At 43.9% G+C, this 24518-nt stretch overlaps 1 protein-coding gene across 1 annotated transcript; it reads left to right on the top strand.

Moving 5' to 3' along the window:
* Positions 1 to 200: 200 nt before the first annotated feature.
* On the top strand, positions 201 to 20983 carry LOC122544219 (uncharacterized). The gene is made up of 5 exons (XM_087980855.1): positions 201 to 1104; positions 2036 to 2117; positions 4062 to 4163; positions 15279 to 15522; positions 19883 to 20983. The coding sequence occupies exons 1-4, from the start codon at positions 232 to 234 to the stop codon at positions 15509 to 15511; spliced, it is 1290 nt and encodes a 429-aa protein (XP_087836981.1). The 5' UTR covers positions 201 to 231; the 3' UTR covers positions 15512 to 15522; positions 19883 to 20983.
* Positions 20984 to 24518: the final 3535 nt, after the last annotated feature.

Genomic DNA, 24518 nt, shown 5'->3' with positions numbered 1-24518 from the left:
ATTCACATTCCCTCTGGATACATTCTTGATGCATTTTAGTAAAACCGATTCCTACACAGTTTGTTCCATGTTATCTTGAATTCGCGGAGAGAGTAAAGAGAAAGTGTTGTTCCTTATCCACCAAACCCCTAATTGGCAACTCTCCCGGTGTCGACAGTCAAAGTCCAGGAAAAGCGGAGGGAAAGTCCGTCAGAGGGAGAGTCGGATCCTGGAATAAGGCGTCCAGTGAAAATGGCAGGACGGTCGCATTCTGGAAAACCGCTTCAAAAAGCACCAGAGAGACATTGGGAATCCGAGTACTTACGCCGGACATGGGTCACGACAGTGATCCTGCTTGTCATTGCTATTTTCTTATACAGACAGAAGGGACCGTCAAATCCAGGAACACAATTCCCAGTCAAACCGGAGGGAGACTCGGATCCGGGAACACAACTCCCGGTAAAAGCGGAGGGAGACTCGGATCCGGGAACACAACTCCCGGTAAAAGCGGAGGGAGACTCGGATCCGGGAACACAATTCCCGGTAAAAGCGGAGGGAGACTCGGATCCGGGAACACAACTCCCGGTAAAAGCGGAGGGAGACTCGGATCCGGGAACACAACTCCCGGTAAAAGCGGAGGGAGACTCGGATCCGGGAACACAATTCCCGGTAAAAGCGGAGGGAGACTCGGATCCGGGAACACAACTCCCGGTAAAAGCGGAGGGAGACTCGGATCCGGGAACACAACTCCCGGTAAAAGCGGAGGGAGACTCGGATCCGGGAACACAACTCCCGGTAAAAGCGGAGGGAGAGTCGGATCCGGGAACACAACTCCCGGTAAAAGCGGAGGGAGACTCGGATCCGGGAACACAACTCCCGGTAAAAGCGGAGGGAGACTCGGATCCGGGAACACAACTCCCGGTAATAGCGGAGGGAGAGTCGGATCCGGGAACACAACTCCCGTTAATAGCGGAGGGAGACTCGGATCGAACACAATGTCAAATAATTTCAGTGGGATATTGGGAAAACCAGTACGTAACCCGGATTTTGATCGCGATCGTCATTATTCTTGCCATTTTCTTATACAGACGGTTAAAGCACCGGAACCTGAGGTTCAGAGGTTGGTAATCAAGGTGGGGGCAATTTGCTCTTGTACCTCACCCCCCGCCCCGGGCTCAGAATCACAAAGCCCAGACAGAAGGAAGGAGGTAGAGGAGGCTGCAGAGAGGAGAAAGTCAACGAGGTAAAAACAATGACTGCAGATGCTGGAAACCAGATTCTGGATTAGTGGGGCTGGAAGAGCACAGCAGGTCAGGCAGCATCCGAGGAGCTTTGAAATCCTGATGAAGGGCTTTTGCCCGATACGTCGATTTCAAAGCTCCTTGGATGCTTCCGGAACTGCTGTGCTCTTCCAGCACCACTAATCCAGATTCAGAGAGGAGAAGGCAAGGGAGAGGTATTGCGAGAATTTGTTCGAGAGAGAGTGCAGGACAGTGAGAGGTTGTGGAAGGTTGAGAACAAGGAAGAGATAGAGAGTGCAGTGGGTAAGAAGAACGGAGAGACAGAAAGTATGGGAGGGTAAGAGGGAGAATGTGTGGGAGGGAGGAGAGGGTGTGTGAGGAAAGGAAAGGGCAATATGGGAGGATGCATGATGGAGAGGGAACACAGAATCTGGAGGTTGGAAAGTGTGATCGGGAGTTGGTGGAGATGAGGAGTTGTGGTTATGGGGCGGAGGAAGTACTACAGGGAGGTGGACAGTGAGGCCTGTCAAAGGTGATAAGAACATAATGGGCAGAGAAGTTGATCAGTCTTCAATGGGCAGATTTGAGAAATCCATTTTGTTCATGCAATGTCTGTGTGTAGTCACACAGTTGGTGAAGGTGGTGCTGAGCACTCCTGCAGTCCATCTGTGACTACACTGACACTTTCCTTCACCATCCCTGGAATTGGGCCAGGGATGATGAAGGATAGTGACGTAGTTCCTCATTGTAATGGACTTCGAGGGGTACTTTCAGTTGGTGCCTCCCCCTCCGTTTGCTGTGCTTGTTCTTAAAAGGTAGCAGAGATCGTGGATAGTGATGGGACTGTGAAGGAGCTGCAGGATATCTTGGAGATTGTACACAGCGCTGCCATTGTTGGTCAGCTGTGAAGGAGTGTACATTTAAGGTGATGGATGAGATGCCAATCCAGGTGTGAAGATATATCTTTATTTTTCTGTATTTTTAAATTGAGGAGTGAAATTGTAAAAGAAATGCTTAAAATTAACAATTATTGAAAGATTATTGCAGTTTTTTTAAGGCAAATGACCTGATACTCACTGTAGATGAGCTGGAGCCAGGCGGTGTTCTTTTTCTCCTTTTTTATGTGTGTGTGCAGGTGTGAGACACAGTGAGAGACACAAGGTGCACAAATCTTTATTCAATTTCCACCACCAGAAAGAAAGGAAACACCCGAGTAGCCTGTTACAAGCAGTGCCCTTCACATCAAAGGGCAATGCTGTGTGATCAAACAGTGAATGGGAGGGCAGGGATTAAATCAAAATAGAGTTGGAGGGGGAAATAATGCACTCCTCTCCCTGCAGCGCCCACCTCTCCCTGAACAACTCCAGGGTGTCGGTGGCCATTGTGTGTTCCTTTTCCAGAGACACCCGGGCTCTAAAGTAACTGCGGAAGAGGGGCAGGCAGTTGACCCTAACGACCCCCTCCACGGCCCGCTGCCTGGACCTGTTTATGGCCAGTTTGGCCAGGCCCAGGAGCAGACCCATGAGGAGGTCTTCAGACCTGCCCTCCTTCCTCCGTACCGGGTGCCCGAAGATCAGGAGCATGGGACTGAAGTGCAACCAAAAGCAAAGGAGGAGGTTTTTGAGAAAATCAAAAAGGGAGTGCAAACGCTCACACCCAATATACACGTGGTCCATGGACTCCACAGCACCACAGAACAAGCAATTGGGCTGGGAGTCTGTGAACCACCACAATCTGCGGTTGCAGGGGACCGCTGCGTGCAGCACCCTCCATCCCAGATCCCCGAGAGAAAGGGGGAGGACTCCCACGTAGAGAGCCCTCCACTGGGGATCCCCACCGCCCGGTGGTGAATGGGCACGCCAAGGCATGTCCGGACGGTGGATGGGAGGAGAGGTGGACGGTGTGCAGCAGCAGTCAATACAGGGCTCGCCTTTTTACGTCCTTACGTCCTTAAAAGGGACAAAACTAAAATTCCGGAGGCAGCTCAGGTTGTGGGGCACAGGCTCCCGCGGGAATTATGGGACCTTGGGACCAATGTGAAATTCCGTCCGGGCAGGGGTAAACACAGACGGGATTCCACCGCACACCTGAGCATTCTCCAACTGGTGCGAGCATCGTTGTTTTAAGGCATCGGATTGGATGGTGGACTAATGACTATTATTGATTACAAAGGTCATTTGCCTGTCAAAGACTATGTGATTGGTTCTTGGGTTAATGAACAGTTCTGAACATTGAAGAAGCAGAGAAGCCATTTGATCCCCACCAGCCCAGGAGCTGTTACTGTTCACTAAAATATCAGTTTATTTTAATGTCAAAAGGTGCTGTAAGCTGTGACTTTGAATTAGTACGTCAGGGACACCTTTCATAAGTACAAACCAGTCACCCTGTACTTCGTTTCCAGCACACGACCCCAGTAAGGTTTAACAAAGTGGGCTGCTCTTTTTCCTTTATAGTGCTGAGTTTCTCGATAGTTGTTGGACCTGTACTCAGCCAAGGAAGTGGAATGGATGGGGGCGATGGGTATTGGGGGAGGGTGAAAAAAAAGTTGAAGAGTTGACGAAGAGGAATGGGAAGCAGTCTGGAGAAGGGAGAGGAAGCGGACAATTTTATGGGAGATATGTGTGAGGAGGATGGTGGCTGAAAGAGGATCATATATGAGCAAGAAGGTTGAATATGAGAAGAAGCTTAATGCGATTAATGGCCTGCAACTATAAATTTAATCCCCCTTTTTCTCTGGCACTTGAGAATTTTGTTCCTGCTGAGATTGAGTAAACACGTCATGTATCATGATAACTGATTTATTATGTGGTCTCTTATTCCAGTGGTATAAGATGATCTGACATTCCATGTCTGAAGATGATCGTGACATTCCATATGTTCTGTATGTTTACAAGGTTTCTCGTGAACTCGAGGATCTCCGCACAGCCCTACGATGTGTTGAAAGTAATATTTTTAATTTCTTGTCAATTATCTCCTTGTAATTTTTCACTCTAATCTATTAGAATGAAATTAGCAACATATTTGAGACTGGTGTTCCCAAAGTAGGGTGAAAGGACTCCTGCATTGTCACATGTGCATGATGAGATATTTAGAGTAATCCTTTTTGGGCTCGATCTTGATCAGGGTCAGGGGTCTTGATCAGTTCGAGATAGAAAAACTTGGGTTGGAAACAACTGTGCTAAGCTCAAATAAGGCAAATTATTCAGGACCAAGGGTGGAGCTGGCTGGAGTGCACGAGGAATGGAGTTTAGCAACAAAGGTAGTTGAGGAACAAATGGCAGATGTTTAAGGTAATAATTTGTGGCTTACAGCAAAGACCTATTCCAGTGAGGAAGTTGAAGATAGCACAAATCGAAAGGAAAACACATACATAAAATGTGGCAAATGTTAATAAGTCAGAGGACTGGGAAAGTTTGGTCATCTTTTGTTGGTTTCCAAAAATAAATAGGGAGAAAATAAACTTGAAGGCTAAGCTCACATGTAATATCAAAATGGACAGCAAGAACCTCTTCAAATACATAAAAGGAAGACAGAAGCCAACAGAATCAGATAAGTCAATTGTTGTTTTAAGTCTGTCCAAGAGAAAGGCTGCAGTAGTGGGTACAGTGGATTCTTTCTTGATTATATGTTTTTGGAGATAAGTCTCTTGATTAAACTTAAAATATAACTATTAATTTAACATGGGGCAGTGTTTGTAGAGGAATAAGATGGTGTTATTTTCTGGGTCTGTAGATTGTGAAGGAGCAAAAATGGCCTTTGCAGTGATATGTACTTCTTGTCAGATGTGGAAGTTTAAAGAGAATTTAAGGGTTACTGCGGATTATATCTGCTATAAATGCTGTTGGATGCGAATCTTATCAGATCAAGTGGACCGGTTGGACAGACTGACAGAAGCGATGAGGAATTTGCAACAGCAACAGTATGTGATAGATGGCAGTTATAGGAAGGGGGGGAGTCTCAGATACAGTCACATAGATGGGTTAACTCCAGGAAGGGTAAGAGAGGTAGGCAGCTAGAGCAGGAATCTTTTGTGGATATACACATTTCAAACAGGTATGCTGTTTTGGAAAATGTAGGGGGTGATGGATTCTCAGGGGAAAGTAACACAAACAGCCAAGTTTCTGGTATTGAGACTGGCTCTAATGCAACGAGGGGTACGTCAGCTTCCAAGAGATCAATTGTGTTTGGGGATTCTGTAGTCAGAGGTACAGACTGACGTTTCTGTGGCCAGCAGAGAAAAAGCAGAATGGTGTGTTGTTTCCCTGGTGCCAGGATCAAGGATGTCTCAGAGAGGGTGCAGAATGTTCTCACGGGGGGAGAGGGGCCAGCAGGAGGTCATTGTCCACATTGGAACCAACGACATTGGAAGGGAAAAGGTTGAGACTCTGAAGGGAGATTACAGAGAGTTAGGTAGAAATTTAAAAAGGAGGTCCTCAAAGGTAGTAATATCTGGATTACTCCTAGTGCTACGAGCTAGTGAGGGCAGGAATAGGAGGATAGAGCAGATGAATGCATGGCTGAGGAGCTGGTGTATGGGAGAAGGATTCACATTTTTGGATCACTGGAATCACATTTAGGGTAGAAGTGACCTGTACAAGAAGGACGGATTGCACCTAAATTGGAAGGGGACTAATATACTGGCAGGGAAATTTGCTAGCACTGCTTGGGAGGATTTAAACGAGGAAGGTGGAGGGGGGGGGGGGTGGAACCCAGGGAGATAGTGAGGAAAGAGATCGATCTGAGACGGGTACAGCTGAGAACAGAAGTGAGTCAAACAGTCAGGGCAGGCAGGGACAAGGTAGGACTAATAAATTAAACTGCATTTATTTCAATGCAAGGGGCCTAACAGGGAAGGCAGATGAATTCAGGGCATGGATTAGGAACATGGGACTGGGATATCATAGCAATTACAGAAACATGGCTCAGGGATAGGCAGGATTGGCAGCTTAATGTTCCAGGATACAAATGCTACAGGAAGGATAGAAAGGGAGGCAAGAGAGGAGGGGGAGTGGCATTTTTGATAAGGGATAGCTTTACAGCTGTGCTGAAGGAGGATATTCCCGGAATACATCCAGGGAAGTTATTTGGGTGGAACTGAGAAATAAGAAAGGGATGATCACCTTATTGGGATTGTACTATAGACCACCCAATAGTCAGAGGGAAATTGAGAAACAAACTTGTAAGGAGATCTCAGTTATCTGTAAGAATAATAGAGTGGTTATGGTAGGGGATTTTAACTTTCCAAACATCGACTGGAACTGCCATAGTGTTAAAGGTTTAGATGGTGAGGAATTTGTTAAGTGTGTATAAGACAATTTTCTGATTCAGTATGTGGATGTACCTACCAGAGAAGGTGCAAAACTTGACCTACTCTTGGGAAATAAGGCAGGGCAGGTGACTGAGGTGTCAGTGGTGGAGCGCTTTGGGGCCAGCGACAATAATTCTATTCGTTTTAAAATAGTGATGGAAAAGGATAGACCAAATCTAAAAGTTGAAGTTCTAAATTGGAGAAAGGCCAATTTTGACGGTATTAGGCAAGAACTTTCAAAAGCTGATTGGAGGCAGATGTTCGCAGGTAAAGGGACGGCTGGAAAATGGGAAGCCTTCAGAAATGAGATAACAAGAATCCAGAGAAAGTATATTCCTGTCAGAGTGAAAGGGAATGACTAAAGAAATTGAGGGTTTGGTTAAGAAAAAGAAGGAAGCATATGTCAGGTACAGTCAGGATAGATCGAGTGAATCCTTAGAAGAGTATAAAGAAAGTAGGAGTATACTTAAGAGGGAAATCAGGAGGGCAAAACGGGGACATGAGATAGCTTTGGCAAATAGAATTAAGGAGAATCCAATGGGGTTTTACAAATACATTAAGGACAAAAGGGTAACTAGGGAGAGAATAGGGCCCCTCAAAGATCAGCAAGGCGGCCTTTGTGTGGAGCCACAGAAAATGGGGGATATACTAAATTAATATTTTGCATCAGTATTTACTGATGGGAAATAGATGGTGACATCTTGCAAAATGTCCAGATTACAGAGGAGGAAGTGATGGATGTCTCGAAATGGTTAAAGGTGGATAAATCCCCAGGACCTGATCAGGTGTATCCGAGAACTCTGTGGGAAGCTAGGCAAGTGATTGCTGGGCCTCTTACGGAAATATTTGTATCATCGATAGTCACAGGTGAGGTGCCAGAAGACTGGAGGTTGGCAAACGTGGTGCCACTGTTTAAGAAAGGCGGTAAAGACAAGCCAGGGAACGAGAGACCGGTGAGCCTGACCTCGGTGGTGGACAAGTTGTTGGTGGGAATCCTGAGGGACAGGATGTACATGTATTTGGAAAGGCAAGGGCTGATTCGGGATAGTTAACATGGCTTTGTGCGTGGGAGATCATGTCTCACAAATTTGATTGAGTTTTTTGAAGAAGTAACAAAGAAGATTGATGAGGGCAGAGCAGTAGATGTGATCTATATGGACTTCAGTAAGGCGTTCAACAAGGTTCCCCATGGGAGACTGATTAGCAAGGTTAGATCTCATGGAATACAGGAGAACTAGCCATTTGATACAGAACTGGCTCAAAGGTAGAAGACAGAAGGGTGGTGGTGGAGGGTTGTTTTTCAGACTGGAGGCCTGTGACCAGTGGAGTGCCACAAGGATCGGTGCTGGGCCCTCTACTTTTTGTCATTTACATAAATGATTTGGATGCGAGCATAAGAGGTACAGTTAGTCAGTTTGCAGATGACACCACAATTGGAGGGGTAGTGGACAGTGAAGAGGGTTACCTCAGATTACAACAGGATCTGGACCGGATGGGCCAATGGGCTGAGAAGTGGCAGATGGAGTTTTAATTCAGATAAATGCGAGGTGCTGCATTTTGGGAAAGCAACTCTTAGCAGGATTTATACACTTAATGGTAAGGTCCTAGGGAGTGTTGTTGAACAAAGAGACCTTGGAGTGCAGGTTCATAGCTCCTTGAAAGTAGAGTCGCAGGTAGATAGGATAGTGAAGAAGGTGTTTGGTATGCTTTCCTTTATTGGTCAGAGAATTGAGTACAGGAGTTGGGAGGTCATGTTGCGGCTGTACAGGACATTGGTTAAGCCACTGTTGGAATATTGCGTGCAATTCTGGTCTCCTTCCTATCGGAAAGATGTTGTAAAACCTGAAAGGGTTCGGAAAAGATTTACAAGAATGTTGCCAGAGTTGGAGGATCTGAGCTACAGGGAGAGGCTGAACAGGCTGGGGCTGTTTTCTCTGGAGCGTCGGAGGCTCAGGGTTGACTTTATAGACATTTACAAAATTATGAGTGGCATGGATAGGATAAATAGACAAAGTCTTTTCCCTGCGGTCGGGGAGTCCAGAACTAGAGGTCATATGTTTAGGGTGAGAGGGGAAAGATATAAAAGAGACCTAAGGGGAAACTTTTTCACGCAGAGGGTGGTACACGTATGGAATGAGCTGCCAGAGGATGTGGTGGAGGCTGGTACAATTGCAACATTTAAGAGGCATTTGGATGGGTATATGAATAGGAAAGGTTTGGAGGGATATGGGCCGGGCGCTGGCAGGTGGGACTAGATTGGGTTGGGATATCTGGTTGGCATGGACGGGTTGGACCGAAGGGTCTGTTTCCATACTGTACATCTCTATGACTGTATGAACATTGGCTCCCTCAAGAACGAGCTCAGGAAATAACAACGGGGGGAGCCAGGAAATGGCAGAGAGTTGAATAAATATTTTGCATCAGCTTTCACAATAGAAGACACTAATACATTCCGAAATTACTAAATTTTCAACATATAGGTGGAAAGGAAATAAATACATTAAATATCACAAGAGAAAAAGTGCCAGGTAGAGTCAATAGGTCCTCTGTATCTGATAGGTAAAAACAATGACTGCAGATGCTGGAAACCAGAGTTTAGATTAGAGTGGTGCTGGAAAAGCACAGCAGGTCAGACAACATCCGAGGAGCAGTAAAATCGACGTTCGGGCAAAAGCCCTTCATCAGGAATACAGGCAGAGAGCCTGAAGTGTGGAGAGATAAGTGAGAGGAGCAGTAAAATCGACGTTCGGGCAAAAGCCCTTCATCAGGAATACAGGCAGAGAGCCTGAAGTGTGGAGAGATAAGTGAGAGGAGGGTGGGGGTGGGGAGAAAGTAGCATAGAGTACAATAGGTGTGTGGGGGAGGGGATGAAGGTGATAGGTCAGGGAGGAGAGGGTGGAGTGGATAGGTGGAAAAGAAGATAGGCAGGTGGGACAAGTCAGGACAAGAGCTGGAAGTTTGGAACTGGGGTGAGGTGGGGGAAGGGGAAATGAGGAAACTGTTGAAGTCCACATTGATGCCCTGGGGTTGAAGTGTTCCGAGGCGGAAGATGAGGCGTTCTTCTTCCAGGCATCTGATGGTGAGGGAGTGGTGGTGAAGGAGGCCCAGGACCTCCATGTCCTTGGCAGAGTGGGAGGGAGAGTTGAAATGTTGGGCCACAGGGCGGTGTGGTTGATTGGTGCGGGTGTCCCAGAGATGTTCCCTAAAGTGCTCTGCTAGGAAGCGTCCAGTCTCCCCAATGTAGAGGAGACTGTATCGGGAGCAACTGATACAATAAATGATATTGGTGGATGTGCAGGTAAAACGTTGATGGATGTGGAAGGCTCATTTAGGGCCTTGGATGGAGGTGAGGGAGGAGGTGTGAGCGCAGGTTTTGCAATTCCTGCAGTGGCAGGGGAAGGTGCCAGGATGGGAGGATGTGTTGAAGGGGGGCGTGGACCTGACCAGGTAGTCACGGAGGGAACGGTCTTTGCGGAAGGCGGAAGGGGGTGGGGAGGGAAATATATCCCTGGTGGTGGGGTCTGTTTGGACGTGGCGGAAATGTCGGTGGATGATTTGGTTTATGCGAAGGTTGGTGGGGTGGAAGGTGAGCACCAGGGGCGTTCTGTCCTTGTTACTGTTGGAGGGGTGGGGTCTGAGGGCGGAGGTGCGGGATGTGGGCGAGATGCATTGGAGGGCATCTTTAACCATGCAGGAAGGGAAATTGCGATCTCTAAAGAAGGAGGACATCTGGTGTGTTCTGTGGTGGAACTGCTCCTCCTGGGAGCAGATGCAGCGGAGGTGGAGGAATTGGGAATATTGGATGGCATTTTTGCAGGAGGTAGGGTAGGAAGAGGTGTAATTCAGGTAGCTGTGGGAGTCGGTGTGCTTGTAAAAAATGTCGGTATCAAGACGGTTGTCATTAATGGAGATGGAGAGTTCCAGGAAGGGGAGGGAGGTGTCAGAGATGGTCCAGGTAAATTTAAGGTCAGGGTGGAATGTGTTGGTGAAGTTGATGAATTGCTCAACCTCCTCGCGAGAGCACGAGGTGGCGCCAATGCAGTCATCAATGTAGTGGAGGAAGAGGTGGGGAGTGGTGCCGGTGTAATTACGGAAGATGGACTGTTCTATGTAGCCAACAAAGAGACAGGCATAGCTGGGGCCCATACGGGTGCCCATGGCTACCCCTTTGGTCTGGAGGAAGTGGGAGGATTCGAAGGAGAAATTGTTAAGGGTGAGGACCAGTTCGGCCAAACGAATGAGAGTGTCGGTGGAAGGGTACTGTTGGGGACGTTGGGAGAGAAAGAAATGGAGGGCTTGGAGGCCCTGGTCATGGCGGATGGAGGTGTAGAGGGATTGGAGATCCATGGTGAAGATGAGGCGTTGGGGGCCGGGGAAACGGAAGTCTTGGAGGAGGTGGGTGTCTTGATGTAATGAATCCCAGGACATTAAAGGAAATAGCTACAGAGATTGTGTATGAACTTAGATTGTGGAAGAGTCCCAGAGAATTGAAAAACTGCCTATGTAACACTTCTATTTAAAAGGGAAGACATAAACCAGATGACTATAGACAGTTAGCTTAATGTTTATGATTGGGAACGTGTTAGAATCTACTAGAAAGGACATGATAGCAGAGCATTTACAAATACCAGTATGATCAAGCAGAGTCAGAATAGCTTCATGAAGGGGAAATCGTGACTGACAAATTTACTCAAAATTCTTTGAGGAGGTAATATGCAGGAAGCAATGGATGTAATATATTTGGATTTTCAGAAGGCATTTGACAAAGTACAACACATGAGGCTGTTCAAAAAGAGCCCATGATGTTGCAGCTAGTATATTGGTCCGGGTAGAGGATTGGCTAATGAATAGGAAAAAGATTTGGATAACACTTTTTTAGGATGACATCCTAACACAATCTTAGGATGACAACCTGTCTAAGTGATGCGTATAGGGATTATTGCAGGGGCCACAGTTATTTAAAACATGCAATGATGACTGAGATGAAGAAAATGAACATACTGTGCTATGGATAGGTTTGTAGATGATGCAAAAATAGGTGGGAAGGCCCGTAGTGAGGATGAGAGCGTCTGCAGAGAGAGACAGAAAGGTGAAGTGTGTGGGCCAAAATTTGGGAGATGGAACATAATGTGGAGAAATATGAAGTTGAGCACTTTAGTGGCAAGAATATAAGAGCCTAATATTATTTAAATGAAGAAATACTGCAAAATCTACAAAAAAAAGGGATTTGGGAGTCATGTTCCATGATTTACAAAAAGCTAGCATCAGGTTCAATTGGTAACAATGAGGGCAAATGGAATATCGGCTTTAATTTCAAAGGAATGGAGTCTAAAATTAGGCAGGCTTTGCTAAAATTATGCAAGGCAGTAGTCAGACCACAGCTAGAATACTGTGAAAAGTTTTGAGCCCCGTATGTTAGGAAAGATAGACTGGAATTGAAGGCAGTCCAGAGGTGGTTCACGTGGTTGATATCACACCTGAAGGGACTGTCTTACGAGGAAAGATTGAGGAACGTCCTGTGGTCATTGGAATAAAGAAGAATGAAAGTAACACTATTGAAAAACACAAGATTCTTAGAGATTTTACAGGATAAATGTAGAAAGCTTGCTTCCCTCTATGGGACAGTCTGGGGTCAGAGAACAGAATAAAGCATCACACATTGAAGACAGAGAGAAGGAAGAATTTATTTTCTCATAGTTGTGAATCTGTGCAATTCTTTACCACAGAGGGATTTTCAGGCTAGATATTTCAGCAGATTCTTTGAAGAGAAAGACAGAATTTTAAATCAGTAAGGAAATCGAAGGGAAGAAGGAAAAGGTAGGAAAGGAGTTGAGGGTCATCAGCTGAGCCATTAATGCAGCGAAAGGTAGCAAAAAATGCAATGGGTTGAATGGTCGACTTCTGCTCCTACGTCTTTTGTTCTTATTGAAGAAAGTATGCACTGCTGCTACTGAGCATTGGCGAAGGGAATGAATGTTTGTAGATGAAATGCCCATCAGCGGGCTTCTTTGTCCTAGATGGTGTCATATTTCTTGAGTGTTGGTGGAGCTGCAATGATCCAGGCAAGTGAGAAGAATAACACTATTGACCTGCGCCTTGTCGATAGTGACTAGGTTTTGGAAAGTCAGGAAGTGAGTTATTTGCTGCAGGATTCCTTGCTGCTCAGCTATTCCATGGCCACCTGTATTTGTATGGCCAGCTTAGCTCAGTTTGTTTGGTCAGGGTTGACCCCCAAGAATGTTGATAGTGGGGGATTAGCTGATGGCTATGCTATTGAATGTCAAGGGGAGATGGTTACATTCTCTTTTGCTGGAGATGGTAATCGCCTCACACTTATATGGCATGAATAGAACTTACCACTTGTCAGATCAAATATGAATATTATTCAGCTCTTGCTGCACTGTAACATGGACTGCTCCGGTACCTGGAGAGTCGTGAATGGTGCTGAACATTGTGCAAACTCTCTGCTGTTTAGATTCATACCTGGTACATGGGCAGATGGTTGTGGTTGTTACAGGTCAGTCATCTCTGCTTCAGGACATCTCTGCAAGAGTTTTTCTGATGACACCACCATAGTCAGTCAAATCTGAGATGGCGACGAAACAGACTACAAACAGGAGGTGGAAAACCTGGAAAAATGGTGCACTGAGAACAACCCAGCTCTCAATGCCAGCAAAACCAAGGAAATCATTATTGACTTCCGGCGGGATGTTACTCATGCCCCCCTACATATTAACAGCACAGAGGTGGAACGAATGTAAAGCTCCTGGTAGTGGTCATCCACAACAAGCTTTCTTGGACTCTTCATGTGGATGCACTGGTTACAAAGGCCCAACAACGTCTCCTCTTCCTCAGGCAGCTGAGGAAATTTGGCATGATGGTGAATACCCTAGCCAACTTTTATAGGAGCGCCATCGAGAGCATTCTGTCTGGATGTATCACCACCTGGTATGGCAACTGTACCATTCAAGATAGGAGACGGTTACAGAGAGTGGTGAACTCGTCCCGGACAATCACAAAGGCCAACCTCCCATCTATCGAATCCATCTACCAGGGCCGCTGTCAAGGAAAGGCCACCCAGCATTCTCAAAGATCCATCCCACCCTGGCAATGCTTTTCTACAATCTCTACCATTGGGGAGAAGGTACAGAAGCCTGAACACACGCACCAGCTAGTTTCAAAACAGTTTCTACCCTACTGTTGTTAGAATACAGAATGGATTGACAAACTCTTAGCATTTGCCTGTAGCTGTGTTTTTGTTTTGACACTGTTTACCTATTATTTACTATCTATGCTATTTAATGATGTGATCTGCCTATATTTCTCACAAGACAAAGCTTTTCACTGTGCTTTGGTCAACGTGACAATAAACTCAATTCAATTCAATTCAATTCTTAAGACTGTTTTCTAGACCCAACATCTTCAGCTGCTTCATCAATGAATTTTCCTCAATCATTAGATCAGAAGTGAGGGCGTTCGTTGATGACTGTACAATGTTCAGTACCATTTGTGATTCCTCAATTACAGAAGCAGTCCATGTTCAAATGTAACAAGATCTGGTCAATATCCAGGCTTGGGCAGGCAAGGGACAAGTAATCTTTGCACCACATAAACGCCAGACAATGGCCATCTCCAATAAGGGCTTATGCCCGAAACGTCGATTCTCCTCTTCCCTGGATGCTGCCTGACCTGCTGCACTTTTCCAGCAACACATTTTCAGCTCTGATCTCCAGCATCTGCAGTCCTCACTTTCTCCATCTCCAATAAGAGACAATCTAACCATCACCCTTGATATTCAATGGTGTTACCATCACTGGATCTCCCACTATCAACATCCTGAGGGTTACTAATGAGCAGAACTGAACTGGCTATATAAACACTGCATAGACACATAAATACTGTGACAAGTGACTGACCTCCTGGTTTCCCAAAGTCTGTCCACCATTGACAAAATAGCCTGCTTGATCAGCATGAAATCCACAAGCATCGACTCCCTCCACCAATGATGCTCAGTAGCAGCAGTGTATACTGTAGACATGATACCCTGCAGATATTTACTAAAGATTCTGAGACAGCCACAAACATTTTCATCTGGAAGGAAAAAGGTAGCAGATATATGGGATAATGACCCCTGCAAGTTCCCTCCAAGCTACTTACCATCCTGATTTGGAAATAAGTTGCCATTCCTTTAGTGTTGCTGGGCCAAAAGCCTGGAATTTCCTCCTTAAGAGCATTGTAGGTGAACCCACAGCAAGTAGACTGCAGCGGTTCAAGAAAACAGCTCGCTATCACCTTCTCAAGGACAACTAAGGCCGGGCAATAAATGCTGGCCCAGCCAATTACACCCATGTCACACAAATGAAAAAATTAAAAGAGGATTGCTGTTTCAAAGAGCCAATGCAGACATATAACATGAGAAGCCATTCCATCTGCTAAGTAGGATTTATATATCATGAATTATCTAGAATTCATTGTCTTCAAGGCAGTGGAAACAGATTCAATTGTAAAGTTCTAAAGAGAATTAAATAAACACTTAAAGGGCTTAATTTAAATTGCTTTGGAGTGTGAATAGATGGAAAAGTGGGTTTAATTTAAGAACTCTTCAGAAGAGCTGGTACACACATGATGGACTGAATAGCCTCTTGCATTGTATTGTCAGGTGATTCTTTAATCATAATCTGTGACATTGAAATAATTGCAATACAAACATATAAATGGGAAAGAACTAATTCATGTTATTTCCATGACAGAGAAGCAAATGTTGAAAAGGAAAGACATATGTGCTGTGATTCTATTGGACAAGGTGATGAATGCACAGAATAAGACGATCGATATTGATCACCAAGGCATCTTTGATGGCAAAACTGTGGTTGTGCGAATTTGCTGGGAAGAAAAGTGGTTCCTTTTTCCCAGGAAAGTTCAGAAGGGGCCTGGATACTGGAAAGCGATGGAAAAAGTAATTCAGAGCATCAGGGAATGGTAATACAAGTTAAGGTAACTATTATGAAATACGACTTAATGGCTATAGGCACACAGATGGATAGTTGATAATGTGCTTCAATGCAACATTTAACATTTCTTCAGGACCTGAAAATCATTCAACTTTATGAAATTATAAAACAGGATTTAAAAGTCAGAGGGAATAAGATTTATTTTCTTTCTTTAATCTCTATTCCTTTTATTAAAATTTGTCATATTTGTGATTCCTAGACCTTGTTTCGTTCATAAAAGGAAATATCAGCTCTCTGGTTAGCTGAATCAAACCTTTCGTAATCTTAAAGACTCTGATGAGATCACATTTTGTTTCTTTTCTCAAGAAAAATATCCCAAGCTGTTCAATCTTTACTGATAGGTTAAATCTGTCAGTTATGTCATTCCAACAAAACTTTACTGAATCTTTTCCAATGCCTCTCTAACCTGTAATTTTCCTGCTTCTCCATTCCATCCCCCTGGAACTGAATCCTTAAACGTTGTTTGCCTTTTTATAGCCTTGATAATTGCCTTATATTTTAAATATTGTGTCAACACCATCAAGCTTGCATTTAAATCTTCCTCATGTTGATCTGACCTTAACCGCTTGGGAGAGAGTAAGTTTAGGCGCTTACATTGAACTAAAGTACACAGCAAGCACGCCACACTCCAACACACACAACACACACACACACAGACACACAATTATTTTGCATTTCAAACCCATCACAGGAGTCACTGCCAGACTTTAAGAACAGTTGCTTAAAGGAGAAGATACATTAGATAAATGTCCATGATACTTACAGGTAGGAAGTGGGTGTGGCCAGTAGTTGACCCCAGTCCCAGCCATGTCACTCTTCACATTACTCTCCCTTCTAATAGAAAAGCTGTCTATGATCAGTACTACAGAATTACAATTAGGACAGGTGCAATAATGTTGAAAATCTAGAGGGTATATATGAGAAGGAGGTGGAAGTGGAATTAATTACAGGCAAACAACAATGCTAGCTTGTATTTATATCGCAACATGGTATATTAAGACATATGATGATGCTTAATGAGATTGATTATCAAACAAAATTTGGTGCGAAACAATAGACAATAGGTGCAGGAGTAGGCCATTCAGCCCTTCGAGCCCGCACCGCCATTCAATATGATCATGGCTGATCATTCCTAATCAGTATCCTGTTCCTGCCTTATCTCCTTAACCCTTGATTCCACTATCTTTGAGAGCTCTATCCAACTCTTTCTTAAATGAATCCAGAGACTGGGCCTCCACTGCCCTCTGGAACAGAGCATTCCACACAGCCACCACTCTCTGGGTGAAGAAGTTTCTCCTCATCTCTGTCCTAAATGTTCTACCCTGTATTTTTAAGCTGTGTCTTCTGGTTCGGCACTCACCCATCAGCGGAAACATGTTTCCTGCTGCCAGAGTGTCCAATCCTTTCATAATCTTATACGTCTCAATCAGATCCCCTCTCAGTCTTCTAAACTCAAGGGTATACAAGCCCAGTCGCTTCAGTCTTTCAGTGTAAGGTAATCCCGCCATTCCAGGAATTGACCTCGTGAACCTACACTGCACTCCCTCAGTAGCCAGAATGTCTTTCCTCAAATTTGGAGACCAGAACTGCACACAGTACTCCAGGTGTGGTCTCACCAGGGCCCTGTACAGCTGCAGAAGCACCTCTTTGCTTCTATACTCAATTCCTCTTGTTATAAAGGCCAGCATGCTATTAGCCTTACTCACTACCTGCTGTACCTGCATGCTTGCCTTCATTGACTGGTGTACAAGAACACCCAGATCTCTCTGTACTGCCCCTTTACCTAAATTGATTCCATTGAGGTCGTAATCTGCCTTCCTGATCTTGCCACCAAAGTGGATAACCATACATTTATCTACATTAAACTGCATCTGCCATGCATCTGCCCACTCACCTAACTTGTCCAGGTCACCTTGTAATCTCCTAACATCCTCATCACATTTCACCCTGCCACCCAGCTTTGTATCATCAGCAAATTTGTTATTGCTGATACCATCTTCTATATCATTAACATGTATTGTAAAAAGCTGCGGTCCCAGCACGGATCCCTGCGCTGCCCCACTGGTCACTGCCTGCCATTCCGAAATGGAGCCGTTTGTCACTACCCTTTGTTTCCTATCAGCCAACCAATTTTCAATCCAATCTAGTACTTTGCCCCCAATACCATGCACCCTAATTTTACTCACTAACCTCCTGTGTGGGACTTTATCAAAAGCTTTCTGAAAGTCCAGGTACACTACATCTACTGGATCTCCCTCGTCCATCTTCAGAGTTACATCCTCAAAAAATTCAAGAAGATTAGTCAAGCATGATTTCCCCTTCATAAATCCATGCTGACTCTGTCCTATCCTGTTACTACTATCCAGATGTTCTGTAATTTCATCCTTTATAATAGACTCCAGCATCTTTCCCACCACTGAGGTCAGACTAACTGGTCTATAATTTCCTGCTTTCTCTCTCCCACCTTTCTTAAAAAGTGGTATAACATTAGCCACCCTCCAATCCTCAGGAACCGACCCCGAATCTATCGAACTCTGGAAAATAATCACCAACGCATCCACGATTTCCCGAGCCACCTCCTTCAGTACACTGGGATGCAGACCATCAGGCCCCGGAGACTTATCAACCTTCAGACCTAACAGTCTCTCCAACACCAAATCCTGGCAAATATAAATTCCCTTAAGTTCAGGTCCTTCAGCCACTGTTACCTCAGGGAGATTGCTTGTGTCTTCCCCAGTGAACACAGATCTGAAGTACCCGTTTAATTCCTCTGCCATTTCTTTGTTCCCCGTAATATATTCCCCTGTTTCTGTCTTCAAGGGCCCAATTTTAGTCCTAACCATTTTTTTTGCCTTGCACATACCTAAAAAAGCTTTTACTATCCTCCTTTATATTATTAGCCAGTTTACCTTCATACCTCATTTTTCCTCTGCGTATTTCCTTCTTAGTCATCCTCTGTTGCTCTTTAAAAGCTTCCCAGTCCTCAATTTTCCCACTTATCTTTGCTATGTTATACTTTTTCTCTTTTAACTTTATATGTTTCTTAACTTTCCTCGTCAGCCATGGCCACCCATGCCTCCTCCTGGGATCTTTCTTCCTTTTAGGAATGAACTGATCCTGCAACTTCTGCATTATACACAGAAATGTACGCCATTGTTCCTCCACAGTCATCCCTGCTAAGGTATTGCACCATTGAACTTTGGCCAGCTCCTCCCTCATAGCTCCATAGTTCCCTTTATTCAACAGAAGTACTGTCACTTCCGACTGTACCCTCTCCCTCTCAAATTGCAGATTGAAGCTTAATGTATTATTAATGTATGGTGGAGAAAGTGAGGTCTGCAGATGCTGGAGATCAAAGTTGAAACTTTATTGCTGGAACAGCACAGCAGGTCAGGCAGCATCCAGGGAACAGGAGATTCGACGTTTCGGGCACAGGCCCTTCTTCAGGAATGACCTCATTCCTGAAGAAGGGCCTGTGCCCGAAACGTCGAATCTCCTGTTCCCTGGATGCTGCCTGACCTGCTGTGCTGTTCCAGCAATAAAGTATTAATGTATGGTCACTACTTCCCAATGGCTCCTTCACTTCGAGGTCTCTGACCAATTCTGGTTCGTTACACAATACCAGATCCAGAATTGCCTTCTCCCTGGTCGGCTCCAGCACCAGCTGCTCTAAGAATCCATCTCTGAGGCATTCCACAAAGTCTCTTTCTTGAGGTCCAATACCATCTTGATTCTCCCAGTCTACCTGCATGTTAAAATCCCCCATAACGACTGTAGTAACATCTTTACGACAGGCCAATTTCAGCTCCTGATTCAACTTACATCCGACATCCAGAATACTGTTTGGGGGCCTGTAGATGACTCCCAAGAGTACAGGTGATCCAAGGCTTAGTGAGGTAGCTTTCAAGGAGCATCTCAAAGGAAAGTTTTATGAAGTGGCAGAGAGCTTTACAGAAGGAATCCCAAATCTTGGCACCTCCGTATCTGAGAGGACATCCACCAGTGGCAAAAACGGAGAATGTAAAACAGGCTAGAGAATTTGAGGGGCTCGGAGATTGTGAAGGATTATACAACTCGGGGTGGTTCTTGCAGGGAGAAGGGTAAGACCATGAGTTTGAACACTGATGAAAATTTTAAATTGATGGTGTTGGTGGATTGGGAGCCAAACCAGCTAGTTGAGAAATGGGAGAACCAGTGGCAGAAAGCAAGATGGGTGGCAAAATGTTAATTAGTGGGAAATTTATCTGCTTTTGCTCAAAGCTGCAATGTTCTTGCAGTTGGCCATTCTTCCAAGTGATGAATGTTGCACAACCTAATGAGCTCTTCTGTGTTTTACATTATAGGGGCCGCTTGGCAGGAACAGGCCAATTATAACATGGACTACATAACCACTGCGAATCTGCTGCACTTCAATGGCTTAAAATAGTGTTTCTGTTCATAAATTCTGTTCTATCATATAATAGTTGTTATTAATTAGGAGAACCTAAACAGTCTGAAGAAAGACTGACTCTGTAAAGGCAAGCTAACTTTCAATTCCCATTAAATGTGTGTATAGTTGTCAAGATAATTACAAGTGAGATACACACCGAGAATCAGGAGCATTACAAATCCAGGCTGTTCACCATCAGAATTATCTCACTAAAGATATGTTACATTCTGTTTATATAATGCATACGTTTGTGGTTATCAAATATCATGGACTTCAAAGATCCAGGAGAGACACTTTGGGCCAAGTGCCCTCCCGTACTGTATCATTCTACAGTTTGTTTTAATATTGATCTGTTTTGACAAAGAAATATTCTCATCAAAAAAGAATAAAAGGAAAAGGTACTAATGCCACATTCTTAATTGTACAATAGTGAATTGCATTATTTCTGTCCTTTTCCAACCAATATTGCTCAGTCCTGCAACATACAACTTATGTTTTAATTATTAAGATCTTAAGAAAAAGAATCTATCTTTCAGATGCGCTGATGACCAAGTCTCCATTCTTTTCAGTTGCAAATAAAAGATCTCTTGGTAACTATTTGGAAGAACTGACTGCATTTCGTTATGAGAGAAACTCAGCGGGTCTGGCAGCATCCACAGAGGGAGAAACATTAAATACTCAAGGACAGTTTGACTCTTCTTCAGAAGAGTTCTGAAGAACAGTCATACCAGAATCAAACTGTTTCTCAGACAGACCTGCTTTGCTATGTTTGTTGCAGATTTCCAGCATTTACAGTATTTTGTCTCTATTTGAGATTTTTCACAATGCCCTCTATTATACCTAATCCCAATAATCTGACTAAATAAAGGTTATTGTTTGGTATAGTTCACTGCTGTTTATGGGAGCTTGATGTACAAATTATCAGGTGTATATCCTGCATTAAATTTCAGTATGAAGAGCTGTGATCTAAGTACTAATTTTTGAAAAAGATCGCATGGACTTATAAATGCTTCTGTTCATTCATAACAGTTGGGTGTCACTGGCTAAGGCAGCATTTTTCATGTATTGTTAATTGCCTTCTGAAGTTAGTTGTGTTATAGTACATGTGGCATAGGTGCACATACAATGCTACTAGTGAGGGAGTTCTAAGATTTTGACCCAATGACAGTAAAAGAATGATGACATAGTTCCAAGCATAGTTCACCCTAATTTTACTTGGTCTTGCATGGACCTCCAAGTTGCAAGCATAGCAGTGACTTCCAGAAGTGGACAGCATACTATTCAACATGCATGGGACTTCCCAATGCCCAAACAGCTTTAAAGGAATGTTGTTTGTAAGTCAGGATGATGAGAAGTTTGGAGGAGAGTTTGTGCACGTTGGTGTTCCCAACTAACTGTTATCCCTGTCCTTCTAGGTTTTTTTGTCCTATAATGAAGGTAGAAGCTGAGTGGGCCTGGGTTGTATTTTTTAAACATGGACGCTGGGCTAAGGAAAAGACACTGGGCATATCAGCAACAATTTTCACCGGCGAGAAACCAGAGCTAGGAGGGAGTCCGACAGTCTGAAGAACCTTCAGAAAGAAATCACATGGGTAGTTTGTGAATGGAAAAAGACAATTGTATTTTTGAATGCAGTGTTAGAGTGTTTGAGACTACCTGAGAAGCAGGAGACCATTGTTCCTTGCTGTTTTTTGTGCCTCATCTCAGCAAAGTGTGAGAGCTGAAAACCCAACAGAAGTCATCTTTACCTTTCCCGATTGGAATCTACCTCATTGCCTGAAAGAAAAGGAATTCAGCCAACTATAACCAAATGACAAGAGAAAAAAAAACTGTGCTTGGTCATAACAAATTGTCTGTAAAGGCCTTTACATTAAATCTTTAATCTATAGCCCCTTGATATTGAATCCTAAGAGTTCTCAAAATCAAACCCATCATATGGCATCATAAGAACATTAGAACATCATAAGAGCAGGAGTAGGCCATCTGAGCCTGCTCTGCACTTCAATAAGATCATGGCTGTTCTTTTCGTGGCCTCAGTTCCACTCACCCGCCCTCTCAGCGTATCCCTTAATTGTTCAAAAAAATCTTTCTTAGCTTTAAAAACCATTTAGCTGGGCAGGGAATTCCACAGGTTCACAACCCTCTGGGTGAAGACGTTCCTTCTCAATTCAGTCCTAAAACTGTTCCCCCTAATATGGAGGCTCTGCCCTCTTGTCCTGCTGTCACCCATCAGTGGGAACATCCTCTCTATGTCTAGCTTCTCCATTCCTTTTATAATTTTATATGTTTCTGTATATGTTTCACTCTTCTAAATTCCAATGAATATAATCCCAGTCCACAGTCTCTCCTCATAAGCCAACCCCCTGAACTCCAGAATCTACCTAGTGAACCTCCTTTGCACCCCCTCCAGTGCCAGGTACATCCTCTCTCAAGTAAGGAGACCAAAACTGCACACAGTACTCCAGGTGTAGCCTCACCAGCACCCTGTACAACTGCAATATAACCTCCCTGCTTTTAAACTCAATCCCTTTAGTAATGAAGGACAAAATTCAATTTGCCTTCCTAATTACCTGTTGTACCTGCAGACCAACATTTCATGATTCATGTGCAAGGACACCTGGATCCTTCTGCATTACAGCATACTGCAACTTATTTACCATTCAAATAATACTGTTTTTACTATTACTCCTACCAAAGTGGATAACTTCATATACATTAACATTGTATTCCATCTGTCAGACCTTTACCCACTCAAAAATATCTATGTTCCTCTGCAAAGTTTCACAATCCCCTGCACACTTTGCTCTGCCACTCATCTTAGTGTCATCTGCAAACTTTGACACACTACACGTGGTCCTCAACTCCAAATCATCTATGTAAAGTGTGAATAATTGTCCAATACTGATTCCTGAGGCACACCACTAGCTACTGATTGCCAACCAGAATAGCACTCATTTATCCCCACACTTTGCTTCCTGTTGGTTAACTAATCCTCGATCCATGCTAATACTTTACCTGTAACATCATGTATCTTTGTCTTACACAGCAGCCTCTTGTATGGCACCTTGTCAAAGGCTTTTTGAAAATCTAGGTACACCAAATCTATTGGGTCCCCGTTGTCCACCATGCTCGTAATGTCTTCATAGAATTTCAAAAGATTAGTTAATCATGACCTGCCCTTCATGAACCCATGCTGCGTCTGCCCAACTATGTCTAGCTAGATGCCTTGCTATCTCTTCCTTGATAATAGACTCAAGCATCTTCCCTACTATAGAAGTTAAGCTAACCAGTCTATAATTCTCCGTCTTTTGTCTACCTCCCTTTTTAAACAATGGCATCACATTTGCTGGATCTGCCTCAGAGACCAGTGAATTTTAGAAAATTACCACAAATGCACTTACTATTTCTCCCACCATCTCTTAGTGCCCTGGGATGCAATCCATCAGGGCCAGGAAACCTGTCTATCCTTAGCTCTATTAGCTTGCCCAACACTACCTCTTCTATCATAATGATCGTTTCCAGGTCCTCACCAACCTTTGTCTCTTTGTCAATTATGTCATTTTATTCATGTACTCCACTGTGAAGATTGACACAAAATACCTATTCAATATCTTGGCCATTTCACCATATCCCATAACTAAATGCTCCTCTCTCATCCTCAAAAGGGCCAATGTTTACTTTAGCCACTTTTTTTTGTTCTATATATTTATAAAAATCTATGCTGTATGTCTTTATATTGTGCTAGTTCTTTCTCTGTTCTGTGTTTTCTTTATCACTCTTTTTGTGGCTTTCTGTTGACCTTTAAAGCTTTCCCAATCTCCTAGTTTCCTGCTAATCTTGGCCACTTTGAATGCCTTCTTTTTCAATTTGATAACCTCCCTTATTTCCTGAGATACCAAGGCAGATTACCCCTTTTCCTACAGTGCTTTCTTTTCACTGAAATATACTTTTGTTGAGCGCTTTGAAAGCCCTCCATTGTTTGTCAACTGTCCCACCATAAATTCTTTGTTTCCAGTCAACTTTAGCCAAGTCCTCCCTCATCCTATTGTGGCCTCCCCTATTTAAGCACAGGACCCTGGTGTTGGATTTTATCTTTACATTCTCCATCTGTATTCTAAATTCAACCATACTGTGATCACTCCTTCCAAGAGGATCCCGAACTATGAGGTCATTAGCTTTTCCTGTCTCATTACACAGGACCAGATCTAGGATAACTTGAACCCTTGTCAATTCCATTACATACTGTTCAAGAAAACTATCACGAATACTCTCAACAAACTCCTCCTTAAGGCTATCCTGACTGAGCTGGTTTGACCAATCAACATGTAGATTAAAATCCTCCATGATAATTGCCATACCATCAGGTGGAACAGTTTCAAGGAAACTGCCTGGTGATTACCACTTCCTACCCCTCACCATCTCTCAGCTGATGAATCAGCAGAGCTCAACTTTTAACATCAACAGGAAGAAGCACAAAGACAGAAAATTAATCTGGGTTGAGGACTTAGATATTGACAATTAAGAGTAACTCAAAAGCAATACTTCAGAAG

Source organism: Chiloscyllium plagiosum, unplaced genomic scaffold (genome assembly GCF_037043375.1).
Source record: "Chiloscyllium plagiosum isolate Xiang-an unplaced genomic scaffold, Cpla_swu_hap1 HiC_scaffold_38, whole genome shotgun sequence".
NCBI lineage: Eukaryota > Metazoa > Chordata > Chondrichthyes > Orectolobiformes > Hemiscylliidae > Chiloscyllium > Chiloscyllium plagiosum.
The sequence above is the reverse complement of the archived record's forward strand: the minus strand, read 5'-3'. Positions and strand labels throughout refer to the sequence as shown.